The sequence below is a fragment of the Paramacrobiotus metropolitanus genome, unplaced genomic scaffold, assembly GCF_019649055.1.
Source record: "Paramacrobiotus metropolitanus isolate TYO unplaced genomic scaffold, Prichtersi_v1.0 Parri_scaffold0000235, whole genome shotgun sequence".
Lineage (NCBI taxonomy): Eukaryota > Metazoa > Tardigrada > Eutardigrada > Parachela > Macrobiotidae > Paramacrobiotus > Paramacrobiotus metropolitanus.
In genome coordinates this window covers 29,247-52,676 of record NW_026570455.1, presented here as the reverse complement: position 1 = coordinate 52,676, position 23,430 = coordinate 29,247, and the positions used below count along the sequence as shown (strand labels likewise).

The 23,430-nt window shown below is 42.5% G+C and overlaps 4 protein-coding genes and 1 long non-coding RNA gene across 9 annotated transcripts; 3 read left to right on the top strand and 2 right to left on the bottom strand.

Moving 5' to 3' along the window:
* Positions 1–1,384: 1,384 nt before the first annotated feature.
* LOC129601416 (uncharacterized) lies at positions 1,385–4,954 on the top strand. 3 transcript variants are annotated; one of them, XM_055500210.1, is made up of 3 exons: positions 1,385–1,789; positions 3,082–3,313; positions 3,461–4,954. In XM_055500210.1, exons 1-3 carry the CDS (start codon positions 1,618–1,620, stop codon positions 3,888–3,890), a joined length of 834 nt encoding a protein of 277 aa, XP_055356185.1. In that variant the 5' UTR covers positions 1,385–1,617; the 3' UTR covers positions 3,891–4,954. The 3 variants fall into 3 exon arrangements, 1 of the variants encoding a protein (XP_055356185.1); XR_008692221.1 differs by having other exon boundaries at positions 1,385–1,736; positions 3,082–4,954; XR_008692220.1 differs by having other exon boundaries at positions 1,385–1,839; positions 3,082–4,954.
* Positions 4,955–5,100: 146 nt separating this feature from the next.
* On the bottom strand, positions 5,101–7,301 carry LOC129601417 (uncharacterized). 3 transcript variants are annotated; one of them, XM_055500213.1, is made up of 3 exons: positions 6,227–6,599; positions 5,793–6,106; positions 5,101–5,631 (listed from the first exon to the last, which is right to left on the bottom strand). In XM_055500213.1, the coding sequence occupies exons 1-3, from the start codon at positions 6,566–6,568 to the stop codon at positions 5,103–5,105; spliced, it is 1,185 nt and encodes a 394-aa protein (XP_055356188.1). In that variant the 5' UTR covers positions 6,569–6,599; the 3' UTR covers positions 5,101–5,102. The 3 variants fall into 3 exon arrangements, 2 of the variants coding, with proteins under 2 accessions (XP_055356188.1, XP_055356187.1); XR_008692222.1 differs by lacking the exons at positions 5,793–6,106; positions 6,227–6,599 and adding exons at positions 6,688–6,811; positions 7,189–7,301 and having other exon boundaries at positions 5,622–5,631; XM_055500212.1 differs by having other exon boundaries at positions 5,793–6,599.
* A 2,442-nt stretch (positions 7,302–9,743) lies between these two features.
* Positions 9,744–14,494, top strand: LOC129601418 (uncharacterized). Its single transcript, XM_055500214.1, has 5 exons — positions 9,744–10,444; positions 11,769–12,144; positions 12,778–12,834; positions 13,647–13,922; positions 14,077–14,494. Exons 1-5 carry the CDS (start codon positions 10,070–10,072, stop codon positions 14,229–14,231), a joined length of 1,239 nt encoding a protein of 412 aa, XP_055356189.1. The 5' UTR covers positions 9,744–10,069; the 3' UTR covers positions 14,232–14,494.
* A 915-nt stretch (positions 14,495–15,409) lies between these two features.
* LOC129601414 (uncharacterized) lies at positions 15,410–16,280 on the top strand. Its single transcript, XM_055500209.1, has 2 exons — positions 15,410–15,698; positions 15,811–16,280. Exons 1-2 carry the CDS (start codon positions 15,488–15,490, stop codon positions 16,053–16,055), a joined length of 456 nt encoding a protein of 151 aa, XP_055356184.1. The 5' UTR covers positions 15,410–15,487; the 3' UTR covers positions 16,056–16,280.
* Positions 16,281–17,453: 1,173 nt separating this feature from the next.
* LOC129601415 (uncharacterized) lies at positions 17,454–20,100 on the bottom strand. Its single transcript, XR_008692219.1, has 2 exons — positions 20,003–20,100; positions 17,454–19,822 (listed from the first exon to the last, which is right to left on the bottom strand). It is a non-coding gene; the product is annotated as an uncharacterized LOC129601415 (long non-coding RNA).
* Positions 20,101–23,430: the final 3,330 nt, after the last annotated feature.

The following is a 23,430-nucleotide window of genomic DNA, read 5'->3' as shown; positions in this document are numbered from 1 at the left end:
TAAAGCGAATAAGTACCACGTCTCGTTGTTCGTAAAACACGATGATGTTGCGCGTGGACGCCACGTGGTGCTTGGGGCATTTTACGCTGGCGGGACCCTTGAACGCCGCTCGGGCGGTTTGCCTAGACTGCACCGCAGTCTCGTCACTCGTGCGCCGATACAAACATGCGTCATCGTGCACGGAATGTTAAATAAGCTGTAAATAAGCTATAACTTTGGTACTCAGTCTTGTACCAACATTGTGATACTTAAGGAAAATGGCCCGGTACATAGCGTCAAAAATGCGATACATGCACTAAAACTTTCGCTTTCGCGCACTCCGAATCACTATTTTGTAACACTATATGTGTAACATTTTGTAACACTTTATATGTTATGTCATTCGAAAGCTGAATGATTTGTACACATTGTTCTGAAACCGTTTACGCGCGCAACATCCGGTTGCCGAGATATGAGGAATTAAAATGGGCGAAAAGTTTAAATGCATTGTCGCGTACCAAAAGCCTGGTTATTACCCGTTATTTTTGAAACTTTGCTGTAAAAGACACATGGCCACAAAGTCGAAAGTGAACCAATTTCAGGTTTTAAGACGAATTTTAGAATTTTTGAAATTCATTTTAAAATCGGAAACAAATGCTATATATATGGATATGATATTGGTTCACGTTCGACTTTATGTCCATGTGTCTTTTACAGCAAAGTTTCAAGAAGATCGGGTAATAACCAGACTTTTGGTACACGACAATGCATTTAAACTTTTCTCCCAGTTTAGTACGGCATATCTCGGCAACCGGATGTTGCGCGTGTAAACGGTTTTCAGAGCAATGTATACAAATAGTTTTCCGAACAATGTGTTGCTTTGAATTATTGTTTTGAAACTGTGATGTTACCGCATTTTGTGAAATAAAAACTTATATATGTATACAAATCATTTAGCTTTTGAAGGATATAAAGTATTACAAAAAAGTGATTCGGAGTACGCGAAAGCGAAAGTTTTAGTGCATGTATCCCATTTATGACACCATGTACCGGGCCATTTTCCTTAATAATGTACTGAGCGCTCTAGTGTGGCCATAGCCGAATTATGGAAATGTACGGAAGAAATTTTATTATACATTTCTTTCACTAGTAAAGCGTTCTTGTAAAAACTACAACTGTCTGGCCAGGTCATCGAACAGGGCGTTTCCGAAGTCAGGAGAAAAAAGACATGTATGGAAACATTATGGCTACTCCGGATCACCGCCCGGATGTGTCATTTTTCGCCATTTCCGGTGGCGCTGCAGACGCCCTGTGAGCTGGCCATACCCACACCGACGTTCTATGACAGCTTAGCAGCGGTATGGCCTGGGGCCCTGGTTCAGTTGATATGCACGGTGTTTGGTAAGCAAGTTTCCAGTTTCAAGTGATTTGACCGTGTAGTTATCGAGATCTAAAGAACTTTTACAACGTTTTACAACGTTAATGGTTTCTGATTGTTGCTGGGCAGTATATATTGATCTGCAGTTGTTTTGGCATTAGTTCCCAGTTGATGTCGAATGTTGATGTACCTCGTACCGTAGTTGTTCATTAGATGTAGTGCCGTTGCTTATTCTAGCATGGCTGGATTCCCGGTTAGTAATGTCGCCATTGCGGCGGCTGTTGGTTGCGAGTGAGTGCAGTTCCATAATACGGTCGCCGTGCGGATGGAGAGGGATGCGGGCTGGCTGGAATACATTCAGGACTCTGACGGCGACAAGGTGTGGAGTGACGTTGATTCCTCCAGAGAACCTTGTCTGCACGATGGCGAAGAGTACTGTACAATCTGTACTGAATATCCTCTGACATATACTACAGGATAAAGTACACGAAATTTTTCTGTTGTAGTTTTGTGATTCTTTCGCTAACTGTTATGTACGAGGGTTACTCGGAAAGTAATGATAACTATCGCACGATTTTTTATTGCATCAGCGCTTTCCTCGTATTTTCTCAAAACAATGTCCCTTAATCTCTATACAACGCAAACAGCTAAACAGCCACTCATCAAACGTTTTCGAAAAGAAATTAGGCGGTATCTTAGAGATCGGTGTACTGATATTTTCTTCCAGTTATTCATAATTTCAAACTTTTGCCCCGCAACAATTTTTCAAGCCAGGAAATATTTGGAACAGATAAAGGACTAAGGTAAACTAAGAAAAATAATGTGGAACGATAATTTTACTCCAGGCCGAGAAAAAAAATAAATCAGGGACGGGGTGCTTATCTGTGGATTTTCGCGATATTGCACCACACGGATGATACCGTGCCAGAAACCATTTTCTTCTGCGTTATCAGTAAGCAGCTGCAGCACACTCTCGACACCTTTCCTTCCATAATGATTAGACCCTCTGCTATTGCTTCGGGGTCGGAAAAGGATCCTTCTCGATCAGGGTTTTGACTATGATTACTTTTCGAAAGTGGAAACTCAAAAAAATATTCCAAAATTTGAGCACCGTTGTCAAAACGGAGTGCTCGGTGGGAGTTCGCTGGAACCAACTGGCAACATCAGCAAAGAATGGTCCTTATTAAGGCGACAGAACAGGCAATACAGCATGAAAAATTCTACACTTCTCTCTGCAAATCAATTTTTCAAAATAATATCATGAAAACTGGCCAGTAATTAAGGCAACGCTTTCAGTGATCAGTGAAAAATCAGCGCTACCCAGCCATGTTCAGAGCCTTGCTAGCCGCCAACCTTAGGCGGTATGGCCACGGCCATTGCCCTATGATCTAGTTATGAATGCTACAGTTTTTAAAAAATCAGTGCATAATTTTATGATTATTAACTGATACTGATTATCATTACTTTCCGAGTAACCCTCGTATCTGTACTGAGTATGCTTGACCAATAAAACCAGTTATAAGTTATAATATCAGAAAACAGAAATCCTATGTACGTAACCCTAAGAAACCTACAGTACGAAGGCATATGGAAACAAAGAAATTATGAAATTTATTTCAGAACTTCAAAAGAATGTCTCCAAATAACACTCTTAAGAAGTGATACTTCTATGGTTTTCTTAGCGGACGCAGAACGTTGACAAATGCGCCTGTTTCTGATTTCAGAGTGGCACTTCTTGAAGATGGCAGACTCCTTTCTTGTTATGTCCGCGTTTGTGAAAACTGTCATGTTTTACCGCTTGCCAGTGGCGAAATGGCGCCTGCCGTTGCCGGTGGCACGTCACTGTGTACACCCTGCCGTCTCAACGTGCCGAGAAGGCCATCCACAAGTGCAGTGCTCTCTCATCTGCGCGACGGCTTTGATGAGCGCATCCGTGCATGGGCATCCTAATAACACGTAAAGGACGTGGTCGTGTTGTCAGGATGTCAGTACACGGATGCGGATCCTAACAACACGTCTACGTCCTTGGCCCTTCTCGCTGGTCTTGAATTTTCGGCGCCCCTTCACATAAGCCAAGTACGTGAAGGGTCGTCGATATTACAGGATTCTGCAACATGAAGTCCGGCAGATTACCCTGGATGTTCCCGTCGGTAATGAGCCATCGTGCCATGGAAATAATTCAATTTATAATTATTTTAAAGCCCGCTGCTGCCGAGTTCACGGTTCGCAGACAGCGACGCTCGCCACGGAGGACAGCGGTCGTTTCCACGTGCGATTCGGCTGGGATAAATGCACATTCATTGTGCACCGCCGGGGGGACTCCGACACCATGAACTGGACAGTGGAAACTCTGATGAGGATGCTGGATGAGCTGACAACGTGTCCAGTCAGGCTGCCAACAGCTGGCAAAGAGCAGACAGGAAAATGTCCCGGTACATGGTGTCAAAAATGGGATACATACACTAAAACTTTCGCTTTCGCGCACTGCGAATCAATTTTCTGTACTACTGCATGTCATTCGAAAGCTAAATAGTTTATATATATTGTTCTGAAAACCGTTTGCCCGCGCAACGTCCGGTTGCCGAGATATGGCGTACTAAAATGGGCGAAAAGTTCAAATGCATTGTTGTGTACCAAAAGTCGGGTTATTACCCGCTCTTCTTGAAACCTTGCTGTAAAAGACACATGGCCATAAAGTCGAAAGTGAACCAATTTCAGGTTCATAGCATTTTCCCATCATTTTAGAATGAATTTTAAAATTTTTGAAATTCATTTTAAAATTGCCCATTAAAACGTTTCGCCCATTTTAGTAAGCCATATCTCAGCAACCGAATGTTGCGCGCGCAAACGGTTTTATGAACAATCTGTACAACTCCTTTAGCTTTAGAACGATATATAGTATCACAAAAAATTGAACTGGAGTCGCGAAAGCGAAAGTTTTAGTGTATACATCCCATTTTTAACACCATGTACCGGGCCATTTCCCTTAAACGCCAACAAACAGAGACAGCACGGAGACCGACGGTCGTCGTAATACGACGTGCTACAAGCAGTACGAAGTACGAAGATGGCTGAATTAAGACCGGCTCTCCAAGTCATCAGTTCCCCGTTACCGTGAATATTCCCCATGCATTCAAGTAATACTTTGATCGACCGTATATAATTTTTAATTTTAGTCGCACGCTTGAAAAATGTGTGTTCAAGTAACCGGCTACTTCTTCCTGAAAGCCAATTTTATTGCAGACTTGTGTAATGTCGACTTTTTCTTCTGAATAACCACTTCTTAGGTCACATGTGTATCTTGTTTAAGAATATTCATGGCTTATAATTCCATACGTTAAGAATCGCACCAGAAAGAGAATGCTTAGCCCTATCAATAGTTTCTGTGTTATCAGACATACTTATGCGTTCTGGCTGAGTGAGTCACGAAAAAACTGATGTGGCAGATACTTTTGCATAACGTTTCACAAAAGTCACGTTCCATGCGGACATCCTAACGTGTACACAGTACTTCTTTATCTGGACCAGATTAAACATTTGTGTTTTAACGACAAATTCATCGGCAGTACACAAAAAAAGATACGCACAAGAAAATAATGTCGGATATCGGCAATTCTTGAGCAGAATAATAATCAGCGTAATTACCGAAGATAACAAGACATTGCCGTTAAGCGCGCTTGATGATGCACGACGACGAGACGATGCACTGTATTAATTTCCAAATTTCAGACTGCGCATATTCTAATCACGATAATCTAAACTGATTTGATGGCGGGCTAAGTATGTACATTCCATCTTTAGGTGGGCGTAGCAATACCATCTGTTTACTGATGAACTTCGTCTCGAAAAGCACTAGGTCTGATTGTTCATCCAACGTGGCTGGGAAAATGTGGTCAATTTTCGCTTCCCGTGTGCCGGCTACAGGACCGTAATTATCATTACGTAATAGCAAATGACCGGATACGAATGAATCGGTTATGATCACGCAGCGGTCGTCTACAACAGCAATCACGTGATCCACTGCGATAACAATTCCGTCGTCCGTACACACTATGCACTCGTTCCGCAAATAACCTTCGTTTCTTTCTCTTGTTCGGACAAAAATACCATTCTCCACTTTACAACGCTGGAATGTAAACATTTGCGGCGCTGAGCGATGTAAACGCTCTTGCAGTAGGCGATAAACCGTATGATGAACTGGCAGGGGAGTGGCCTTGCCGATAAATGTGCAGCGAGCGCCGGATACTCCAGCTTCCGGCAAAAATTCGGCTTCTCTAAAACATCCAAGACAGCCTCGTTGTAGGTTAGAAATAGAATTTTAAATTACGACTTTTAGCCTGTAATGCAGTCATAAAAATTATAAATATGAAGTTGGATCAGCTAAAAATTTAATCAGCGATTTCGCAGCATGATAAAATATGATAAATGGTTTAACCTTGACAGTCCGAGTACGGCGGAAACCGCATGATGCGTCGCACTAATAGCTGTGCTGTTATTCCGTGCTTCATTTAATTTGAGAGCGCAGGTGGTTAACATATTGAAGTTGTTCATGATATGCTTAGCGGTGTTATTCATTGCGAGGACGCGTCGAGAAATCTTGCCAATATTGTGTTCCGGTCCGTAGCACGATAGTATATGCAGCGGTCCAAACAGTTCAACCGCGTATGGAATATGCTGCATCAAGTGGACAGAATATTTCATCTCGCCAATTCCAAAGTAATGTTGAAATGACTTTAAGAAATCATGGCACTGAGTTTGAAGTTCGTTGATATCAGTTGTCGTGATAGATTCTTTCGTGCACAGCCAAATAACACGGGAAGCATGGCAAAAAACTTTGTAAACGTTTTCCGGTAAGATGTTTTTTAACACAAATGGCGCGGCATGCTGCATAAAAAATCTTAATTCATGCGCTTTCATTCTTTTATACTCAAGAATATCTCGTGGTGGTCGGTTGTGATGACCAGGAATCACAACGGACAGCCATTGCTCGTTAATTTGTTGAATTTTTGATTTGGGAAGCCGTAAGACAGAGTCGTGTTCACATAACTGTCCCAGTAAGTACTTGGTAACGCCTTCATCGAACTGGTGCATTATATCCAACACAAATCCTTCGACAAGGTCAAAACCTTCAATCTGCGATAGCACTGTAGGGCGTTTCATGCCGAATGTCAGATGCTCTTTAAGTGCAATCTGTCTTTGTTTGGTAGTCATTGTTTCCCAAATTGACGCCGCTTCTTGCAACTTTTCGTGAGTTTTTAGAACCGCATTGGGTTCGAAAGCGAAGCATATTCTGTGGTTAATGCAAACTCCTATCTGCAAGCAGTACATACACGACTGTTTAGCACTATGCGATAGCTGTCCCGATACCGCTGACCGTTCAGGAGTATCAGCGACATACGAGTGTAGCAATATTTGGGACTCGTGGGGAACATTTTCGTAGTCACTCCAACAAACCTAAATTAAAATTCTACACTTTAGTGCAGTATGTGTCTTCAACGTTATTTGCAAACATAACCCCCTGTTTTCAGCATTACATTGGTTTTTCGAAAGTCGAGTACGAGTAGCACACCAGTAGCACACCAGAAAGTCAGCGTACAAGTTCGGTATGTAAGTAGCAGGCCAATTTGTACTTAATATTATGTCGGGATATTTAGTTAGGATACAAATAATTTATGTAGAAGTACAGTGAAATAGAATATACACACGTATTCGCAATATATGCAGATCTACCTATTTTGCAGTCTAATAAAACACGCCGGTTAAAGTCTAAGTGTATACTTTTTAAATGTTTTTGCTAAGATGTATGTAGAGGCAGGCTTTACTGCGCTTACCGGTGTGAAATTTTCATTTTCTCTTTGAGATAATTGGATCTGTCGCACGAGCTCAATCAAAAACGGCTCACGGTCTTTCGGAAGTTCACTACCAGCCCAGATGGTATGCAAAACCATATCGGCAGCCGAAGCCAGTACATTCAGACACTAGGTGAACATGAGATATAATTTTTTTGCTGGTATACTTTTGCTCAAAACTGCGCCGTCACTACGCATAACAATCACGAGGTCGTCGTATCTTGCTTGGAGTTTTTTTTGGTTAGTAAGTTGTTTGAAGTGAGAATTTTGGCATCCGGGCTTGTATACATACGTTTGGTCAAATGCAGTCTGTCATATCTCTTCAACCGGATATTGAGCGCATAAAAATGCCGTAAACCGGGAAACCACAATACAAAAAAATAAAAAATCTAACATTGGCCACTGTACTACGGTAATTATTCTACGTTACTTTACACAGCCCATTTATCTCGCGGGTACACTTGTTTATGCTCTTGCTTCCGGGTGAACTTATACGTTCTATTAGAAGACTGTTAAATACGCGCCCCAGCAACGCGAAGACGTGTATCATGCATAAAGTTATACTGTATGCGCCGAAATACGTTTGGACCACAAAGTGCGTAAAACGATAGATGCACACACATTGCTCGCTGTTCCATGTAGCGTGTCCAATGCCCAGCAGGGGCAAAACAGCGGTCGGACTGTGCAGATGTCTACATTACTCCAGACTAAGTTCCTTTTAGGAAATACTTGCGGTAAGTACATAGTCAGCGCTCTGCTGGCATCATAAGGGGCGACTGATAAGAAATTATAAACTGACCAAAACAAGTACTTGTACGCACGTAGTCTGCAGTCATAATACGCGTGTTTCTTGTCTGTTTTAATCACAAAATCAGTTCCATGTCTGGAGATATTCATGTCTGGAGACGTTCAGGCCACGAGGGCACAACTATTTTACACATTTAACGATCACAAGTATACGCAATGTCTGACACTGTGCAACCTGTGACCGGCTCATCCGTCGAGCAACCTGTTCCCGGCTCATCCGCCGATCAACCTGTGCCCGGCTCATCCGTCGAGCAACCTGTTCCCGGCTCATCCGCCGATCAACCTGTGCCCGGCTCATCCGGGGAGCAATCTGTGCCCGGCTCATCGGCTTCCATGGAATCTAAGCCGGCAGTTAAAAGGATTACAAAGAGGCATAAAAATGCCGGAATGTCGGTTGTTATTCCGTGGTCCCGGATTGTTATGCCAGCGAGGGGTGTGGTTTACTCCGATGAAGAGGAGCAGGACAAGTAGGCGCATTGTGCTAACTTTTAATATAAAATTTCAAAAATACTTTTTGATTGCATCCAGTTTTGCTGTACGAAAACCAATTTGATGACTTGCAGGAAAATGCTTGCTTATCTACAATAATCAACACGATCGTAAATTCGTAATAGCTAAAAATTGTACCTAAATTATAGAAAAAAGCCAGATAAAAAGACTGAAACCAAGACAGATGAAGTGGCTACCGAAGCTACCGACAACAAAGACAAAGGCGGCAAAGAAACACCTAATACGAAATGCAGCCCAAAGCCAATGCCACCAATTTCACTTAAAAGAAAGAAGCGTGGAATTTACTAGCCACTTATGATACGTAAGCACGGTCTTCGCGAAAAATTATTTGCGGTTGCATTTAAGCATTTTAATTACGCTAGTAATACTACTGTATAAGTCTTTGCAAGGCATTTATCGATGCGTTAATAGGTTAATATCGGTTGGTTTTTTTGGTCTGGCACTATGCTGCGGAAAGCTTTTTATAATCTTTTGTTATATTTCCTTTTTTCCATGCTGGTGTATCGCTTGATTTTAACTTTTTACAATATCTCGAAAAATAAACTTTTACCATGCTGGCAGCTTGCAAGGGTAGTATTAAGCAAAAAGCACAAGCGATTCGACAATATACGAGTAGTTATGCAAAACGTGTAGACATATGACACTAAAACCTTTCACTTTCGCGCACTCTCAAACAAAATGTTTACTGCGTTACGGCGTATAATACCAAAATTAGTAGCTCTATATTTACGTGCAATTGAGCAATAATTATGCGCGTAGCACCGGGTTAGTTGAAGAAATGTGTACATACTGCATATGACCCTGAATTTACACTTATATGCCGGTTTCGTCTTGCACTAAGGAGCAAATAACATGCTTACATGATGTGTATTCTTCGCAATCTTCAGGGCAGTCATCCGAAGAGCATGAAGTTGTGTCATCACTTGCGGAATCAGAACCGTAGTCACGCACAGAACCATTTGATGTGTCATTATTATTATCCGATAATACGACGTTGCGGTTGACCGTAACTGCCGCTTCGTTATAGTTTGCAGGCGATGAACTAATTTCTGAATCTGTTGCATGCACATTACGGGCATGAGATAGTAGCCGGTTAGCATTAGCTTTAGAAAGTCTGATCCGTTTCATTGCGGTGCAAATCAGGAGGTCAAGAAAAATCAACGATAATTGTCCACATTAAATATACTGGGAATAAAATAAGTACCACAGCATAGTCCATACGAAGACGCCCCGCACTCTTCGAAAGAATACGTACTCGACTACGGTAACTTGTACGATAAAAAAATAGAGTATTAGCGTCTTATCTGGGGTAACAGTGAGTCACGTAGTAAGATATCTTGCCTGCGCGCCAAAATGGCGAAGGCATCAGTTGTTTGCTGCACTGTTCAGTTGGGAATCGTCATTTACAAAATAAGTTGATGTGGTTTATCGAACAAAGCAAGCTTCTCTAGTGGGTTAACTGTGGGCATTGATTGCTGCCGATTTATTACTGCAATTAAGGTATAAATAGATTCGCTCTGCTCCTTATCTTCTCCGTAAGAGAATAATGTCGAAAAAGAAAGCCGGAGACGCCACATCCGATGTGGACAGCGACAAAGAGTGCCCGGACGCTTTTACTGAGTGTGTAGCGGGATCTGCAGGAAAAGACCACGTCGTCATTGTATACGAGGAGGACAAGATGGCTCGCTTGTTACTGCCCAGAGAGGTTGGACGGGATGGGATGCTCAGGCCAAGGAAGACGGATGAAATTGTCGCCGAGTATGTGGGGAAAAAGAAGCTTTTTCCGGGCATGTTACTCCGTGCAAAGTGGGATAATCGTAAACGGTTCCGGCAGTGCAAGGCGACGGTTATGTGCGTTTCGGACGATCCGGAAGAAGCCGCTACAGCGTTCCGCCTGTATGATGAGCAGCACCGAGCAGCGGTAAGTGAACGCAGTTAAGAGTTGATCCGTTAATTGCATCCGTCCGTTACTGCATTAATCCATTAATTATTATAGATGTTTTTCTTGTCGTTACTGTACTATTATTTTCTCTATTATTTTCTTTATTCACCTGTGATACAACGTGTTATGCGATAATGAAAAACGTCACAATTATGCAATTATGTGTCTTATGCGATTATTAAAAACGTCATAAAACTGTTCTTATATCATTTCAATGTTGCCGTTTTACTGTTAGTTAAGCGCTTTAAAAATAGCATCTAGTAAATAGTTAATTTAATTAACAAAGAATTACTGCGGTTTCCGTTGACAACGGCTCAGAAGTCTGCAGTAGACAAATACATACAGTACTCGTACTCGTATTTGCGTTACTCATAGGCACCATCGTCGTGACATTACTGTACGCTTGCACTGTCCTTGACTATCTGCTTGAACTGGAACCTGCGTATTTTGCGGCCTCTTTCTGCCAAACAGGGACATAACCGGTAAATACTACAGAATGATGAATGAATCGTTGGTTTTAAGTTTCGATGCAGTGTGAAAATACTCGCGAGGAAGATGCGTTAACAGAGGACAGTATCACTCAACCGAACCATGTACTCATGTAAACGCATGTTGCGATACTTACACATGCTGTCCTCTATTAATAAAACTTCCTTAACCGCGGAAATTTACGCTGCTGCAAGACCGACCAGCGAGGATTCACACAATACAAATCAATAATGCAATCCTTACGGCATTGTATCATTGGAGCAGAAAGACGCCGCTCAATATGCAGCTGCCAGTTCAAGCGGATTGTAAACGACTTTGCAAGTCACCCGTCACACTGATGGATTAGAAATTAATACATTAACAATGTACCTAATGATACAATGTTATTAATATTAATGTCAGAAATTGTACAGCGATAACTGTCGTTAACGTGCGATCAAAAGTTTACCGTATTGCTATGCACAGCCATTTGCGGAACCCCATTTTCGTCATTAATATTATTAACTCATTATTAATTACAATAATAATGTTTTGTGCCGTTCTTAATTAATTCATATCGGCCGCCGGCGCCAGTGGTTCTGAACTGCGCGTTAGGTATTTGCAGATGTTCAATATTTGTAATTTTCAATCTCACAGAGGTTACTGTACTTTCAGTATAATCGTACTTAAATTTGCACATTGCAAAATAATATGAGAAGGTTGAAGTAGTTGTAAATAAGTCACTATTCATTCAAGCAAATATTAATATCAATGATAATTACTCATTAAGTACAGTACATACGTACAGTGAGGATGATATGAATAACTGTTGTAGCTTCGCAATAACAACGGCGCAAATTCTCAAAATGGAAAGCCGACGGCAGAGAGTGGGAAGAGCGTGACTCCAAGCACACCAATTCACGAAAGAAATGACCGGAAGTCACCTGAACCACCCATTTCGCGCAGCGTTTCCTTGGAAGCTGGACAACAGGAGAACAATCCAGCAGTCGACGCAGAGCATGTGCCTGTGGATCAGCATCCGGACGACTTATCTGGCGCCAATTCAGCGGCGCCAATCGCGGAAAGGCAGAACCAAGTGCATGAAGCAGTCCCGCCGAGCAATGGAAAGCAGTTCACGGAAGTGCAACAACTGGTAGCCCTCAAGCAAAATCTGCGCGACAAAGCATTACGGCTCCAAAGGTCCAGGAAAGGTACAGTTGCACAGTACTTAAAATGCAACTTGCTGATCTTTCAACGCTTCATAATACTGCATACATAAAAATTAATTATAACTAGGAAAAATGCATGTTGGGGTGCATTTGGCAGACTGGAACGGAGCAGCGCGTGTCACTCGTACGAGTGTTAATCAATTTTTAACGTCCTACCTGTAGCACTTTTAACGATTTCTTAACATAATTATTATTAATTTATACTAAAAATAAAACTAGCCAGCAACAGTTTCGTAACAACCTTTCGTAGCGACCTCCGTAACGAACATAAATCAACCAAAGCATTAGTCTTGAATACATAGTACCTTCGCTGCGCTCCTGTCAAAAATTCCGCTGGACATTGTACATGAGAATAACCTATAAATTTTTATTAATTTTTGATGATAAATTCCATTCATTTTCGTATACAAATGTACTTATTTACGGAAGGCTGCCGGTATGTTTGTACTTTGTCAACTACAGTACTTTGCACATTGTCTAGAAAAGCTAGCAAGCTAAAGCTGTTGTACAAGTGTACATATTTTGCGCCATGCACCGGCTGTCTTCCTTTGAGTGAGTTATTGTAGCACGGCTGAAGAATCTTTTATTACTAATAATTATTTTTCCTTTTTTTAGAGGTGAACGAGAAGCTAGCGCTGCTGCTGCCGGCTCACAAGAACAAACCGAAAATGGGTAATTTTACTTCTTAAATAGCTGATAGTACTTAAGAGGAAATGCCCCGGTACATAGCTTTCAAAAATGGGATACATGCACTAAAACTTTTGCTTGCGCGCACTTCAAAATTGTTTTTTTTTAACTCTATGTCATTCTAAAGCTAAATGCTTTGTGTACATTGTTCTGAAAATCGTTTGCGCGTGCAACATCTGGTTGCCGAGATATGAGGTACTAAAATAGCGGAAAGGTTTAAATTCATTTTTATGAACCAAAAATCTGGTAATTAGGAGATCTTCGAGAAACTTTGCTGTAAAGGCACAAGGCCATGAAGTCGAAAGAAAACCAAATTTCAGATTCATAGCACTTTCCCGTAACTTTCAAATAAATTTCAAAATATTCTAATTTAATTTTAAAATCAGAAACAAATGCTATGGATCTTAAATTTTTTCACTTTCGACTTCAGGGCAATGTGCTTTTAGTAGCATAGTTTCGAAAAGATCAGATAATAACCAGACTAACAACAATGCATTTAATCTTTTCCGCCATTTTAGTACGTCATTTCTCGGCAACCAAATGCTGCACGCGCAAAAACGATTTTCAGAACAATGTATACGAATCATGTAGCTTTAGAATGGCATTAAGTTTAAAAACAAAGGGTTTCGGAGTGCGCGCAAGCGAAAGTTTTGGTGTATGTATCCCATTTTTGAAGCTATGTACCGGGGCATTTTCCTTAAAAAGGTTTTCGTATAAAATGTATTTATATAAAACATGGATTTAGACTTGTCCCATGCACTGGATACTTCCGTTGATAATTATTTAATCTTTTCCAGTTGTCAAGAGCGTTCCTTTTACTTTCCTAATGGCCGAGCAGGAGGCGAAGAACAACGGTTGCGTAAAGCTCGATGAAGCCGGCGACATCTTCATCAGTTTGGACAAGCTGAATGAGCTGAAATTGGATCCCAAGATTACGCGCGCTTCCAAATATGCCAAATCTTTAATGAAGGCCATTATGGACCATGAGAACCTTGCCATTGCGTACAATCACAAGCAGAAGGGTGTCGGTCTGGCTAAGGTGCTGGGAAAAAACAACTGGCTTGCATTCTGGAGTAAGTACAAAGCCTGCACAAATATATATAAATCATAATAAAAAAACTTGACATTGTACAGCACTGAATATTGTAACGAGTGCGAAAATTTGGCTGATTTTGCATTTATCAAGCTAGATATTCTGTTTATTTAACCGTGTACTGCTTTTTATAGATCACGTGAAATTGCATCAGCGTCGAATGATCAAAAAAGACCCGGCATCCCGATGGACTGAGACCCTGGACGTGGAAAAGATCCAGGGAAAGCTGCGGAAAAGCTATAGCGACCGCATTCGCACTTTTGCGGAAATGGAGAAGCTGTTTTCTTAAGGTTTTAGATTTTCGGGTTTTGGACACGCTTTTTTCAATATACAGCCGACTGCGACATTTCATTTATTTTAATTTGATTGTATCATAATGTGCTGCGTGGTTTTATTTTGGCATTTCAGTGGAGTGGTTGTGTTCTTGTTTGAGAAGGGTGAATTATTTTCTTTTTACAGTGTACTTGTATTCAGTATGCAGCGTTAATTTTTAATTTTGTTTCGGTTAAGGTTGTTATTTGTCAGTTGATTCAATACTGCTCTTGATTAACAAAATTCGAGCCAACTAATTTTGCGCTGATAACTATGCAACGTTCAAAATTGTGTATAATAACATGATTCGCTACAGCAACCGATTATTATAAAAATATATTCTAAAGAATTCACCGTAATTATTGGCATTGAACTGATATACGAAACACACATTTCACCGTTAAAGAGTACATTTTTGCACCAGTACAAAATATGTCCAAAAAAGCAAAAAAATGTCGTTGAGCGGACAAATTTGTGTCTTACAGGATAAAAACGTAACGATTTAAGGGGTATTGTGCATCACACGTATCACGTGTCACCAAACGTACGAAAAAAAGTGCTGAAAAAACTATCGTTGACACAAAAACTTTTAATAGGGTAGCGTGATTACTTTCCGTGGAATTCCAGTCAACAGCGTCGTAAATTTCCGTCTTGTCGGCAGAAAGTATGTACAGATATCGAACTTATCGCAGCTGGGTCTAAAAATCGAGATGTAAATCGACGAGGAAGCGCATACATTTAATTAGGTACATTAGACATAGATGAATCATTGCATCGCAGCGGATAAAAATCGCCAATAGGTACTCAGTTTTCCAGCACAACGAGTGCATATGTCAACCAAATTCCACGTCCATCTTTCCTTATCACCGAATAAATCGATCATAATATCCTGAATGTTAGCAGAGCATAGCACCGTACCGTACTGTACCGTACGTCGTATTACTTATGCTGCGTTATTCGATCGATAACTTGATGGGGAAAAGCAATTTCTTCAAGATTGGTCAGTTCTTTGACCGCGCATTTGTATAGGCTGGCTGTGCCAAGTCGTACAAGTTGAGAGATAAGTACTTACAAAATAGAACGAAACAGGATGAGAGCAACATTGTAAACTAAATATAGAGAGGCTGGTCCGTATTTAACGCCGTAATTCCGTAATTCTACGATCTATAGTTGACGGTTTTACCATAATATTCTGGCTGACATAAGAATGGTTAGATTGTCGAAAGTGTGCGAATGTTTCGACAAATACTGATGCTTGCCTGGGCGCTGTGTGCCCGCATCGTCGTCAGTCTGGACTGCGAGGAACTAGCCGCTCAGTGCCGGGAGTATGGCAAGCAAGAGCATCTAACCTTGGAGCGCTTAATGAGCTTGAGTATACCCTGGCCGTTGACCGGGAGATTCTGCAGGAATTATCATATCAGCCTGTGGGCGAAGCCTTTTGCCGGTTGGTTAACGTTGCTTCCTTTATTATTATTTCGTCATTCTGTCATTAATAATTAAACGTTATTGCTCCTGTTAATCTACTCGTAATAATAATAATAATGATTCCTTGGCAGTGTTTCTATGCGCCCTGATCGTGAACGCGGGTGCTTCGCAGATACTCCAACCAGAGCGGGCACTGCGTACGCGACCTGCTCTGACCCGCTGCCCGGAATTCCTCGCTGACAATCCCAGCGGATGGTACGACTCCGAGATGCTCGTCGCCATGGGCCGTCTCTGCGCGACCAGCATCGCCCCGGTCAAATACTTTCGCGCGGACACCCTTCCGCTCAGCGCTGGGCCATTCGAAGATAACTACTGACCTCTTCCGCTATCCAGCAAATATGACGACCATAAACGCCGAAATCTACCTGTCGCCGAATAATCGTCGCCGACCCGGTTGTATCATAACCTCAACTGTGTTTGTGCGAATGCTTGGTTGTACATTATGAGCAGTAACTCGCGCTTTTGCGCTTCTCATCCTTTCTCATCCTAAAACTACAGTCTGTGGACTACAGCCGGCAGATTGCAGAACGTATGCCGGGAAAGTATATTATGGCTATTGGAGATATATGCACGCGTAACGCTGACGAAAATCGGTATACGTAAGTGTAAAAATGAATTCTCTCGCCCTTCACCAGCTTACCAACGATCGCTATGGCTTACCGCAGTACCGATAATACATATCTCCGAGCTTCCCGAGAACATCATTATTCTAAGCAGTGAGTGCTTTGGGTACCGGCAGCGTGCCGAGTTTTACTGCTCATTTTACCTGAATATAATATATCGACGTCAGACGCTGGATTACGTCGGGCACCGGAACATCGCACTGATCACATTTCCTTCTCATACTTCCCCAGTTCCTCAGAAGGTGAGCAGAACGACCACAGCTTTTCCTTGAAGACATCTACCGTAGCCAGCTGAAATTAGATTTCCTTGCGGTGATTTTTAGCATGGTGGTTAATTTGCAGTCCACGCTCTGTGTCTCGAAAACTTCTTATAATTCTTATAATGTTTTCTTGTGGGTTAGACTATGACCAAAATAGTGAGGATAATTATTAGCTTCTGTAGCTTCCGTCCCTGTGGAAACATTTCCTTTTCAACTGGTTTCAAGGATACATCGTCTGCTAATATTTATTCTGGATTTCATTCGTGAATGCGATAATATGTTCTTTAGAGGTTCTCGGTCAACGTGCGGGGCAGCGACACGGCGTTCGGTACCGATATGGGTGCAGTGGTGGGCAGTGCATCGGTGACAGTTAGTTAACCGGTTGCTGTTGCGGTTAAGCACCTACAGTCTCCACGGCATCCGGCTAATTTACTGGCGCTGGCACAAACCAGCGGAGTGCTGCACAGAGACAGTAGACAAGAATGAAGAACCCCTTCTTCCTCCCACTCCGGACTGGGTCTTTGACACCGCAATGGACGCACGGCAGGAGCCGGCATGCAGTTCTCCGCCGCCGTCGAACAGCCTTTCACGGACAAGATGGGTAAATAACCCACTTACCAAAACTTAACATAACACTTTTTTAGATATATAAGAAGTATCCAGTGACCTTTCGACGGTTTTCTTCATTACAGTACCAGTAACGCGTATATGTCAGATGAAGCAAGTGACCTTTTCACGCTTTTGGTTATAACGACTTGCATAATATAAGAGCGGTGTTACTGCCTCATATCGCGTTGTAAAGCAGGACAAGACATCTGGACGTAAAATGTGAAACACATGCAGCTTTATATATTACACCAAAAAGGTAGTAGAAACTATAAACCAGTTCACAATATAAACATTATTTATCATACGTAAAAATTAATGAAGACACACGCCGCCGCATTTCACCAATGTTGAACCAGTTGGAACTGCGCTAAATAGACAGTCAGGTACAAATACTATCATAATTCAAGTATGTTAAAACACCCCGTAAAATGAAGAATAGTAAACTGTTGTTAACGTACAAATCAGTAACAGCCCGAATCATTCGCAGTGTCCGGCATCGTGACGCATGGTCCGTACCGGCATCGACACACACTGCGTTGCGCTATGGTCCACGAGATTTTCCTGGAACACCCTCGCCACCTTTTCCCGGAATTCATCACTGACCGGGACGCATTCCGCATTTACGGCCGCCATCAAACTGGAGGAAAGACTTGCTGGATCCGTTCCACATTCCAGAATAAGATTACAAATAACCACCGGAAGTTGAATCTGGCGGGCCGAACGCGGCGGTGCGGATCCGAATACATGTTCGAAACTGAAGACATTGCTGATCTGGTACTGAATTATTTGTAGCCGCCGACAACGCTGGCTGCTGCAGAGAACAGATTAGTTGTTATGATGATCGTAACACGAGAGGTCGTGGTATTGCAGCTGGTTCACGTTTTCAGGCCAATACAGCCACGGCTTCCTCGTGGGTCACCTGGCTGTTTTCTAGACGCAGCAGTACAACGTCACATCGTTGGATTTCAGTACCCACAACAGCCGACGGATCCAGTGATTAGTCGAACGGAAATTGTGGAGCGTCAGGACTTTTGTGGCACTGCTGGTAGCTCGCAGTAACATAAAGTATGTACAATGCACCATCGCTTGGCTCGGAGAAAGGCACTCTCCGGTCAACCGTTGGATGGCAGCGGACTGCGACACAGTAACGTGGCAATCTTTGCGAAATGACGTCGTTCCACAGTGTACACACCCTGTGGGATAAAGAATCCATTTTACCGGCCTAGACTCCAACTCTGACTCTGACTCTGATTCTGACCACTCAAACTCTGACTCTGACTACTCAAAGTCTGACTCTGACCGCTCAAAGTCTGACTCTGACTCTGAGGGTTTCTTAGGTTTCTTAATAGGTTTCTTAGGTTTCTTAGGTTTCTTAGGTTTCTTAGGTTTCTTAGGTTTCTTAGGTTTCTTAGGTTTCTTAGGTTTCTTAGGTTTCTTAGGTTTCTTAGGTTTCTTAGGTTTCTCAGGTTTCTTAGGTTTCTTAGGTTTCTTAGGTTTCTCAGGTTTCTTAGGTTTCTTAGATTTCTTAGATTTCTTAGGTTTCTTTTCTCAGGTTTCTTAGGTTTCTTAAGTTATTCTTAGGTTATTCAGTCAGAGTCAGAGTCAGAGTTTAGACAGTCAGAGTCAGACTTTGAGTAGTCAGAGTCAGAGTTTGAGCGGTCAGAGTCTGAGTCAGAGTCAGAGCTTGAGCGCGGGCCCATTTTACCACTACAAGCTACGTTCCTAACAGTTGCTTCCGGCGAACGTTGTAAATAGAAATTGCTACAAATTCTATAAAAATATGTAAAATACAGGAATGTATAGTAATTAAAGTTTTTCTGCAGCGGAAGTTATACGGCAAAACAACAGCGCGATATCATATACAGAGTCCACAAACAAGGTAAATTCGCGCGGAGCGCGAAGTCGACGCACGATTACTGACAGATTCCACACCCGAAATAAAGTCTTTCAGTTAAACTACAGATACACGAATTTGGTACCATGTACCAGGCCAAATCTCTTTATACGGTGTTATCGAGTCAGTTGATTGCTATTTGCGAGCAGACTGCAATCTGAAGAAGCACCAAGCGGGACGAGGAGAAAAATTAAAGCGAGACAAGTTCAGATAATTACCGAGCAGAATTTTGAGCGCAATTTGCTTGATGACTGATCAAAGGACTGATCAAAGGCACTTTGCTTTACACGCAAGCTGAACCAGTTTAATTGCCTGTAAAAAATCTCAACGGGATTTTCGCAGTAGAATAGCTCATCGTCTTTTGGGTTCCCGGGTTCTCAGTGCCCCTCCTGCCCAAGCGAGGTAAATTCGCCTATGGATCTCCTGGTTATTCTTTTTCTGGACAGATGAACCCAGTTTTTTGAAAATTGTTTTTTCATTCTTATGATAATCCTGCAGCATTGTATTTAAAGTTAAAAGTGCAAATCAGTACAACAAAGTTGAGTCAACTGCAAAAATAGATTTCAATCAGGATAACAGTTTAAAACAATCCCCGAACCTTTGAGCACGAGCTAGGCAATGCACATCCAAGTACGTAAAAATCTGGATGAGGAGCTCCGGTAAAATGTCGCCCATTTTTTATTGCGATTCCGGAAGTCTGAGGCAAAAACTGTTAAAATTAACTTAGTAACCTGCTGAATGTTCTATGATTATCAAGACGAAGGAAAACCCCTGACGGTGCTCTGATATCCTCTTGCAGTTTACATGCAATGAAACATTTTTGATGGAGTGCCGTTCTGGGACTAAGATAACGTAAGCTATGACTACTGTTTTTTACCTGCAGACTGCAACAAAAATGAATAATATTATTTACAGGTAAGTTAGCTGCATTAGGACATAGGAGTGCAAAATGGTGCATAATTCGTCTCATAAACTAACTATAGCCTATAGCCTATAGTGCACTAAGTGCAGGCAACAGTGAGTTATCAAACTGGGTACAGCACGCGATTTTGCAAACAGTGGTTGTGAACTATCAACTGTACATGTACTGAGTCACTGACACACCGTACGAGGATGGGGTGTTGATTTTAATGAGTCAGCTCTGTCTCCCTGTTAGAGATCGAAAAGAGTGTACTAACGCCATTATATACCGAGAACTCGGTAGATTATTTGGAAGCTATTGGGAATATATTTTTACAACCACGAATACGTTTCCATGCATTTTACAGGAGACTTCTATATTAACTGGACGTAAACGTGCATTTGGTGCCCAACCATCCGTAAACGGAAAATCTTGGCAGTTGCGAGTGTAGCATTTGTTTTTGCAGTATGCTATGTCCGTGAGATTAGTGATACCTTTGGTGATACTGTTATGGGGAATCCACTTGGAAATGGAGCAGTTATTGTGATTATGTCACTGCACTGCCACCGATCAGCCCAGAAAGCCTTCAAAGCCATGCAAATGTGTGATGCTTCTTCTATACCCGATTATGCCAGAAACAGTCTAGAAATTCCCCCGGGAACATTAATTTTTGAAGGACGTTAACGGAGCGTGTATTCCGGAAACTTGAGGCGTAGTATCGTAATCGCTGTGCCATGAGCCAGTGTCACAGGTAAGAAAGAACTTGTGTGGAAAAGAAATCTCCAGCAACCTTATAGGATATGCGAAGAAGAATATTCGCGCGATTTGCAAACACTTGTCAACACCCATCTTTACGGAGTTTCGGCGAAACTGCATGAAGATGGGCAACCTGGTTTGCAAGGTTGTACCGTATGCAGGGAAGCTGGCAGTCCAGCGCACCAGTGCCAACGGGATCGGGGACGAAGCCAGCGGATGAGAAGGCGTGCGTCGTTCGGGAGGGTTCTCACTGTGCGCATCATAAAATAATGCGTATCTCAGTGGAGCTGACTGAGCTATGCGTCCATAAGGAGCAAAGCTGGAAACCTTCAGCATTCCTTCGAGCGCCATTTTTCTGGATGCAAACGGAATCCCTACCTGTTACGGGGTTAATCCGCTCAATCTTGGAGCTGGCCGAATGTACTACATGTACAGACTGTACTACATTCAGTCAGCTTGGAGATTTAGTGGACGTAACCGGTTGACCAGGGGAAATACATAATATGCAGATCACCTTCAATTCGTCGGCCTACTGTACTCTGTAATATCCCCAGAAGCAGTTACCCAGTCGGTATACAGCGGAATCTTACGCACTATCTGTCTCCTGCAGTGAATTCCAGCCAAGTTGACGTAAGGCGGAAACGCGAGGGAAAATGCTGTACAGCATCGGTACTTCTATTCGACTTGATTTCATGATTCCTCATTGAACACCAATTTATGTCCATGCAAATAGACTTGACGTAATAATGCTTTCAAGCGAACAGATTCTTGTGGTTGTGATTCTTGGGTACGATTTTATTGGGATTCTTCCTCGCCGGTTGGTCCTTATAAATGGTAGCGTAACTGTTACGCCATCATTTTCTCTTATAAGAGCAGCTGCACCGAGATTGTCCCTTTCGAAGGCTCGGCTGGCCGGTGACCTCCGTCGGCGGGACGAGGATGCAGCGCAGCGAGTGGCGCGTCGGTACAACGCTGCACTCTGTCCCCGGCGGCCGTTGACCGTTGTCAAGGGGATTCGGACGAAGATACACGGCAGCTAATGTGCCTCCGTGAGGCAGTCTAGCTGCACTGTGCCTTCGCCGCCTCACCATCGTAGTTAGTGCGGAATGTGTAACACGAGGGATAGCCACCGCTGTCATTCCGGAACGCGTAACGCTTTTTGCTGCATTGGCTACCAGTCGAGATGCAACAGAGAAGCGCAGTCTGCGCAGTGCGCACGATTCAGTCCCACGAAAGAGGTACAGACTGCAGTCCTGAGTCTGTACACGAAAGTACTAAAACTTGATTAAGCTCTTTCTCCTCCTACATACGAACGCATAGTACAATAGTACGCATAGTACATCTTCAACACTCATAGAGCCCTGCGTAATAGGCGGAAGGATTTCATTCTTCGGTCTTATGCACACGACACCACAAATGGAGTGGGGCGGCTTAAATAACCCAGAATATTCCATGTTATTAGCGGGTAAGCATGTATGAGAGTGTCCGTTTATGGGCGTCGGCGCGTCAACATCAGTCACTACTCACAAGGAAACGCACAGTGGTTTGCACAGCATCCAATACGTTCAGCAGCAAATAAATAACTTGGAAAATGTCCGGATAAGTTCATTGACAGACCGGAGCGCATCTCTTGCAAGTTGCCAATGCATCGTGGGAAGGCTGTGCGGGAAGACCTTAACCATTAATACAAAGGGCGTTCCAACGGTTTTCCCGGCAAACTCCGAATCTGTCGACAGGGGAAATCTACCCACCCAGTGACCCAGCAACGTCTTGAGGCTACTCGTTTAGCTGCGGAATTAAGGAAAATGGCCCGGTATATGGGATACATGCACTAAAACTTTCGCTTTCGCGCACTCCAGTTCGCTTTTTTGTAATACTTTCTGTCATTCTAAAGCAAATTATTTGTATACATTGTTCAGAAAACCGTGCGCGCGCGCAAAATCCGGTTCCTGAGATATGGCGTACTAAAATGGGTGAAAAGTTTAAATGCAGTGTTGAGCACCAAACGTCTGGTTATTGCTGGATCTTCTTGAAACTTTGCTGAATTGCTATCAATGACACATGGCCATAAAGTCGAAAGTTCACAAATTTCAGGTTCATAGCACTTTGCCATAATTTTAAAAGAATGAATTTTAAAATTTTTGAAATTCCTTTTAACATTTGCACACATTAATGGCTGTGATATCGCAAGGGGCGCCTGTAGCGCTGCGTTTAAAGAAGAAAAAAATTTATTTCTGGGCGTGTGTGTTGCAGTGTTATTGCACATACTTCGCCTGTCATGTGTTGCTTTTGGATGCGATTTGCTTTTATGGTATTTGCCATTCCACATTTGCGCGATCCAGGTTCACCGAGAACGGCATCTTGTTCCGTTGTTCGCGTATGTATCTCGAAATCCGTCAGGGAACCGCTGCCGATATACGAGGAACGCTTCCTGACACTAACGAGCAACGAGAACGGAGTCAAAATATATTATGAACAGTGCATAAAGATAAAAGTAAGACGCAAATAAAAAAGTCGATGAGAACCGAAAATGCTGTACAGTATCAGTAACTCAGTATCCCCATTTGACTCCACAGACTGTTGTCCTTCGTTCTGTTCCATTTTGTCCGATGTGGAGCTGCGTGAAGCTAACTCAGCGTGGCCAAGTA

Bases quoted from the DNA above. Each gene is read 5' to 3' on its own strand.
- LOC129601416 (XM_055500210.1), top strand. From the start codon at position 1,618: ATGTCGCCATTGCGGCGGCTGTTGGTTGCGAGTGAGTGCAGTTCCATA. The intron at 1,790-3,081 runs GTACTGTACAAT...TTCTGATTTCAG, and splicing joins TGTCTGCACGATGGCGAAGA to AGTGGCACTTCTTGAAGATG. The intron at 3,314-3,460 runs GTAAAGGACGTG...TCGATATTACAG, and splicing joins CATGGGCATCCTAATAACAC to GATTCTGCAACATGAAGTCC.
- LOC129601417 (XM_055500212.1), bottom strand. From the start codon at position 6,568: ATGACTACCAAACAAAGACAGATTGCACTTAAAGAGCATCTGACATTC. The intron at 5,632-5,792 runs GTTAAACCATTT...TGGATGTTTTAG, and splicing joins GCCGTACTCGGACTGTCAAG to AGAAGCCGAATTTTTGCCGG.
- LOC129601418 (XM_055500214.1), top strand. From the start codon at position 10,070: ATGTCGAAAAAGAAAGCCGGAGACGCCACATCCGATGTGGACAGCGAC. The intron at 12,145-12,777 runs GTACAGTTGCAC...TCCTTTTTTTAG, and splicing joins GCTCCAAAGGTCCAGGAAAG to AGGTGAACGAGAAGCTAGCG. The intron at 12,835-13,646 runs GTAATTTTACTT...AATCTTTTCCAG, and splicing joins CAAGAACAAACCGAAAATGG to TTGTCAAGAGCGTTCCTTTT.
- LOC129601414 (XM_055500209.1), top strand. From the start codon at position 15,488: ATGTTTCGACAAATACTGATGCTTGCCTGGGCGCTGTGTGCCCGCATC. The intron at 15,699-15,810 runs GTTGGTTAACGT...ATTCCTTGGCAG, and splicing joins GTGGGCGAAGCCTTTTGCCG to TGTTTCTATGCGCCCTGATC.